This window comes from Eucalyptus grandis, chromosome 2, assembly GCF_016545825.1.
Source record: "Eucalyptus grandis isolate ANBG69807.140 chromosome 2, ASM1654582v1, whole genome shotgun sequence".
Taxonomy (NCBI): domain Eukaryota; kingdom Viridiplantae; phylum Streptophyta; class Magnoliopsida; order Myrtales; family Myrtaceae; genus Eucalyptus; species Eucalyptus grandis.
Window position 1 is genome coordinate 24,669,652 of NC_052613.1, and position 6,236 is coordinate 24,675,887.

General features: G+C 43.4%; 1 protein-coding gene across 1 annotated transcript; it reads right to left on the bottom strand.

Moving 5' to 3' along the window:
- Positions 1 to 242: 242 nt before the first annotated feature.
- LOC104427410 (transcription factor UNE12) lies at positions 243 to 5,953 on the bottom strand. Its single transcript, XM_010040507.3, is given in 8 exon segments — positions 243 to 1,007; positions 1,102 to 1,179; positions 1,739 to 1,804; positions 2,562 to 2,627; positions 3,274 to 3,393; positions 4,705 to 4,767; positions 5,318 to 5,461; positions 5,463 to 5,953. Coding segments are annotated over 8 exon segments (1,032 nt in total). The 5' UTR covers positions 5,727 to 5,953; the 3' UTR covers positions 243 to 776.
- Between the last annotated feature and the right edge of the window lie 283 nt (positions 5,954 to 6,236).

Here is a 6,236-nt window from a genome sequence, read left to right on the forward strand (position 1 = left end):
AACAAATCAAGCCATCCGTTAATAGAAAACTCAAAAAAAATCTCAACTACCCCATTTTTGTCCTCTTTTGTCAAGATTTCACCTCCCAATAATGACACAGAAGAAATCTTTCCTTGAAGAAAAGGCCAAGTCAAAATTACTTTTTTCGAAACAATCCCACCCACGCGCCCCCCTCATTAAGCTGCCCGAAAAGTAGGGCAACAGCACCATCAAGATCTATTTGGACTATGAACACTCAGCGAAAGGGCCAACCTTTTTCTATCCATTTCTCAATTTTCTACCAAGCAATCCATTCCCCCTCATCGAACACATTACGCATTACATTATACAAATGGTACTTTACACAACCAATCCCTTTTACAAGGTCCCACGACCCACTACCAAGAAAAACAAGAGCCCCCACCCACTATAAAGTCGCTCACATCATTCTCCACTAAGCATATTCTATCGGTAGAGAGAGAGAGAGAGAGAGAGCATATCAAGTGAGGGTTTGAATATCTCTCCTTTAGTTGAACTTGGCAAAGACATGAAGGGCCTGCTAGTATTTTATTAGGCATTGACATTGAACCTGTCCGGGCGAAAAGCTTAAAGAGAGGGCAGAAAAGCAAGGGCTATGGCATCTGACTTTGATTGCAATTTGAGGAAGGAAGAAGGGCCATCAACTGGTTTTTGAAGGTGTAGAAACGGGACAAACTAAAGCGGGGACCAAGGAGCATTTAAGTCTTGAGCCTTTGGTGGGACCTGGAAAAAGGGGAGGCGCCTGTGTTGTGGCTGGTCTAGGATGGTGGATTGCTTTCAGACTTGACAAGGGAGGAGGTGTCGGGCGGTTGAGTTTGGTAGATCGCGGTGGCTAGAGAGATTGGCATGATGCAGAGAGCCTTGGATTGAAGGAACTGCATTGCGGCGCCAACATTCTCCTCCATGAGCTTAGCAACTTGCCGCTCCGTGCCGTCATTCGACCACTTTTCCCAGGCTGGCTGGTTTCTTCCACCTTCACCGCCTTCTTCCTAAATTACGGACAAAGATGAGTAGAAACTTCAGAAGCTCATCATAAGACAAAGAAATGATCATGACAATATGGTTATTTTTCTAATTTGTCACCTCGACTGATGATAGTGGGATGTCGGTCACAAGTGGGGCCACTGCACCAGCTGCGCCCAATCTGCTCATGCTTAAAACCTGAACAGGTAATTAAAAAATACTCAGGCTCTTGAATTCCATACCATCCTTCGGCCATTGACAACTCATAAATAAGCTATCATGTGGCTCACTTACATGAAACAGTAAAAGTTGTACTAATGCGAGTCCATAGAAAAAGATGAAGTTCATTCCCAGGAACTTATGATACAATGCCTGAACTTTTCAGTCAAAACTCAAAAGATGGGACTTCAAAATTATACATTTACAGTAAGTTAACTTAGAAACTGTGTAGAAGGGCAACTCAGTAATTCAAAAGGGATTACAGTTGGTTAAAGGTGGGTTAATCTAAAAGAATCACATCAATCTTTAACAAAGTAAAAGTCAATCCTCAGCACAAAAAGCGTTGCCACGTGAGGAAACACAGTTTAAGTGCACGATTAACCAAATTGAAAGTGATCCTCCAAGAGACATTACCATCAATCAAATACCAAAAATTAGACAATGAAATTGGTGTTTCAAGTTTCAACCTGTTAAGTTCAATGGCAAAAAAGAGAAAATACCCTTGAATCTCATCATAAGGAACAGGAACCTAGTTTACCTTAACTTGGAGCCTCAGGAACTTCACATAGTCCACAATTTCATCAAGCATGGCAGCTCTATCTGTCTGCATGATCAAAGCAAATGATTAATAATTACTCCACATGTATAAGCCCCAAGTCGAAAAAGCTGCAATAATCAGTGAGAACGATGTAATGAAATTAATGAGATTATTTATTTCTGAACAGGATGAAGAAATTTCCTGTCTTGGATAATGCGCAGAGAGGCCAAAAGAAAAGGGAAGATATAGAGCTAATTTCGAATTACTCAAATTTAAGAAGTCTACGACACTAGGTGAAGCTTGGAGAAACAAGAAAATAAGATAACGCCCATAAATGATGACACATCCATAATGTCCCAATCTCTTTACCTATTACACACAATTAAAAGCAAAAACCTGAGCTATTCATGAAAATAGAATTAATGAGTATTAGTAGGATTTTTTTTTTTTTTTTTTTTTTTTTTTTGCTTTTGAAGGTCTGAGAGAATTAGTATTGGGTTCGATCCACATGACATTTACAAATCATAGAACACTTTCCACAAAGTCTTATCTCTCTTTATCCCTTTTTCAAGCCAACAATGAATCTTTTTAATTCTTAAGAAAACTCTTAAGACTGATTTGGCATCATAACCTCAATATAAAAATTCCCTTCATTATATTTTTTTGTCTGTCTTCATAACAGGACAACAGCCTATCCTTTCTTCAAGCACAGAGGAGACCAAACAAAAACAATAAACAGACCGAGAAGCAGAAAATAATACTGAACAATGAGCAAGGATCCCAAAATTTAGATCCTTACTGATCTAAGAACAGAGATACAAACCTTGTTAACACTTGGAACCAGATCTTGCAATTGTCGAATCCTTTCTGCTATTCTCTCTCTCCGCAACTGCAGAAGAACAACAAAGCAATGTTGGCGCAGTTTCACAATAAAGAGGGTGTGCAAAATTTTAAGCAGAGTGAATAGACGCATCTCTTTCCAAGACTAAAATTATAAAAGCAAGGTTAAATAGCTTAAAGGCCAGCATTTATGGAACTCTCCGGCTGTTCCTGTCAACCCCACAGATTCATAATTCGAATCCCATTAGCGGTAGAAGAGCATAAATGCACAAGTCCCCATGCACCTTATGCCCACATTTGACAAGCAAGCACGACAAACTATGGCTAGATGAACTCAACTTGAGAGGGAAGGTTCTCTTTGTAAAATATCCCAGAGGACAGAACTATTCTAAATCAATGTAAACTTTAACAACCAGCAGCTAAATCTTTCGAAGAGACCCAGAAAAGGTAATCGCTTAATGGAAGAAATGATCTGATTTTGCTGGAAGACCTAGTGATAAGTAGCCACTCCTCATGAGCGGGGCAAATAAATATCTTGCATGTAACCTCTCGGGCTCTCTATAGGTATGAGAAAAAATTCTTTGTCAAAAGTTCAGCTCAAGCATATTAGAGCTTGATTAGGTCATAACACATTTTTCAGTCAGCTAACACTCAGAGAAGCTCAATCTCATATGGCGAGTGCATATAGTAATTACTCGTTCAGCGATGCTGTGGGGATCTGTAGCTTGTCCTCGTCTAGCCCTTACTCTCGGGCGCATTGCTGGTGGATGTGGTGCTGCAGGAACAGGGTTGGGCACTGGTTGTCCATGAAACACCTGACAAAGAAGGAACTTGTCAGGAAAAAGGGACAAAATGTTGTATGAGAAGGAACTATGTTGCACTGGCACTTCATGCCCTCAACAGTGCAGCAGAGAGAGAGAGAGAGAGAGATCCGAACCCAAAAAAGACAAACAAAAACTGCAGAAAGAAAAGACAAGAAATCTAAGGGGGAAGCAAGGCGATAGAGCCATAGTACAGCAGAGGACGGTCAAATCACTAACAATATTTGCCTAGAAGGTTTACAGTGAGGAAACATTTCCTTCAGATCATATATAGAATTTGAAAACACACCATACACAGCAGAATTAGATAAAATCCATGCTTACTTTGCACAATGCTCCAACCAAAACAAATTGCATGACGAAAACTTTTTCCAACACAGTCTATTCTTCTACAATTTAGCACATAATAAGAAAATGCCGAATGCAACATGATCTATTAAATGTAGATGATTCTTTCTGAAAGCCTTCAATTATAGGAACTGCTACAATAATGCTTTCAACCAGCTCCCTTTACTTTACTTATAACACTTATTAAGGTACAAGGTCATTTTACCATGTTGAAATTTTACTCCTCGTAATGACTTGACATTGTTACTCACATATATACAAGCTAATGAGAAAATCACCGAAGAACGCCACAGAAAGAAATGTCTTTTAAGACACCAGAGTCGTCATGCTCTGCATTCTGCTCAATCAGTTTGACCTTAGTCTTTGCCTACTAGGGTCTATCATTTCACAATGTTCTTACCTTATCCCTCGCAACTTCTACTTGCAATTGGAGGGGCCCTGTCTCTTTTGCTAGACAATTCCTTCTCAATCAGATTGGACTTCAATACAAACAATCAAAAGAACCAGGATACTTCATAATATTAAGTTTTTAAGAAGAGTTAAAGGTTTGGCTAGCTATCCTACTCCCTTCTTGACCGGTAAGAATTCACCATGTACACTTGTCCGCCCAGATCTCTGTCGACTAGCAGCTGCTCTCTGCCTCAAAGCCTGATGAGCAGTTGTCATGCACGTAGGAACAAAAGAGTACCCCCCGAACAACGAAGTCATACACTACAAGTATGTGGAGAGAAGAAAGATATGAAAGTTCTATCTACCCCAAAGTGTGTAATTATGAAAGCCCTGCCTAAGTGTAACTTTTATAACCATGCTCCCCACAGGAACTTGGTATATAACGGGAAGCCATGAGAACCATAAAGCTTTAAATGCAAAACTTGCTGCTGAATTGAATTAAGCAGAAGATTAAACATGGGAATTAGTCAGCCAATGATTAACAACAATAGAAATCTATCAACACACATCTCGGTTCCTAAAAGAAGCCATTTGCGAAACATCTGGGAAGTTGGGCAACGGGGAGTGCAGCTGTTCAGACAAGTAGAATGCAAACAAGAAAAAATAATTAGTTCTCCAGCTTTGAACTCCATCAGAAAAATGGGAAACGATTACTATGAAATTATACGGCACCCAATACATGCGGCTATTTAGCTGGACCAGAGATGATGAGAACAGAAAAAGTTTATATGAACTCTCTTGAACTCCCCATACTTAAAGAAGTAGACAAAATCTGATTTCTTTAAAGAAATGATAAAGAAACAAGCATGCATCGACTAAGAAAACCGCCGAGATGTTTTTTGTCCATAAAGCAACGTATTCTACAACAGCATAATCACCAACTTGGCCAAATAAAAGCAATACTCGACCAGCAGAGGCTTCCCAACCATTCCTTTCCACATAGCTTCGATTCTCATACTAAATTTGCAGACAAAAACACCAACAGGCCAAGACCAAAAAAAAAAAATGAAAGCAGCGAGAAATATCGCTGTTTTGCATCTCTTGAACCTCTGTTCTACGGAACAGAGCTTAAAGAGGAGGAAAAGAATGCACAGAGAATTTAATTCGCTAACCAACTCACGTTTTTCACAGTCGAAGCTCTGCCGTCGACGACCTCCTCGGGGTACCGCTTGCCGCTCCCGGACGCCTCCTCGGGCTTCAGGAACCCTCCCTTCCCCTGCTCCAAGCTCAGCCCCAGCGGGAACACCGCCCCATGGTACCCCCGCCACCGCCGCCACCGCCGCCCCCGCCCCCGCTCCCCCGCCGCCGAGGGCCGACAAGTGGCCTTGGCCATGGCCGTGGCCGTGGCCGTGGCCGCCGGAGCCGTCGCCGGAGCCGAGCTGGAGCATCATCGGGGTGGCCGCGGTGACGGACAGGCCGGTCCCGTCGCCCGGGGCGAGGCCGGCCTCCGCCGCGGCAGCGAAGTTGGGGAGGCCGAGGAGGTGCTCCAGGAACTCGTCGCTGGCGCCGTCACTCGGGTTGTTCGCCATGAGCGGGCGGGAAGGGCATCTATCTACGGTCGCGACGGCGGAAGGAAGCGACGGAGACGGAGGCGGAGGCGGAGGCGGAGGCGGAGACGGAGATGGAGAGAGGGTTTCACGGCGGAGCTCCGGCGGGGGTGGCCGGAATTTCGGTTAGCTGGCGGAACGCAGAGGGACGCGAGGAGGAACGACAGGGAAGGAGGAGGAAGCAAGGAGGGACGCTGGAATGAAAAGCGGCTTTATGCTCCCGTTAAAAAGAGGTCCCGTTTGTGCAAAAGGGCCTGCTTTTTGGTTTTATTACGGATGTTGCCCCCCTCCCCCCGGGCAGGTCCTGTCCTGCTTTGTTCTCGAAAACCGGGCAGGTCCGGGTCGACCCGAACCGACCCGACTTAGCTCGCCTCGGCCCAAAAACGTTGGCCCGGATGGGGATTTGTTTTTGTCCGGTCCGGGCTCAGCCGAATCCGATTAAAGGGAAACAAAAAGAAAAATTGGAGGCTCAAATGTGTAATCATTATGAAA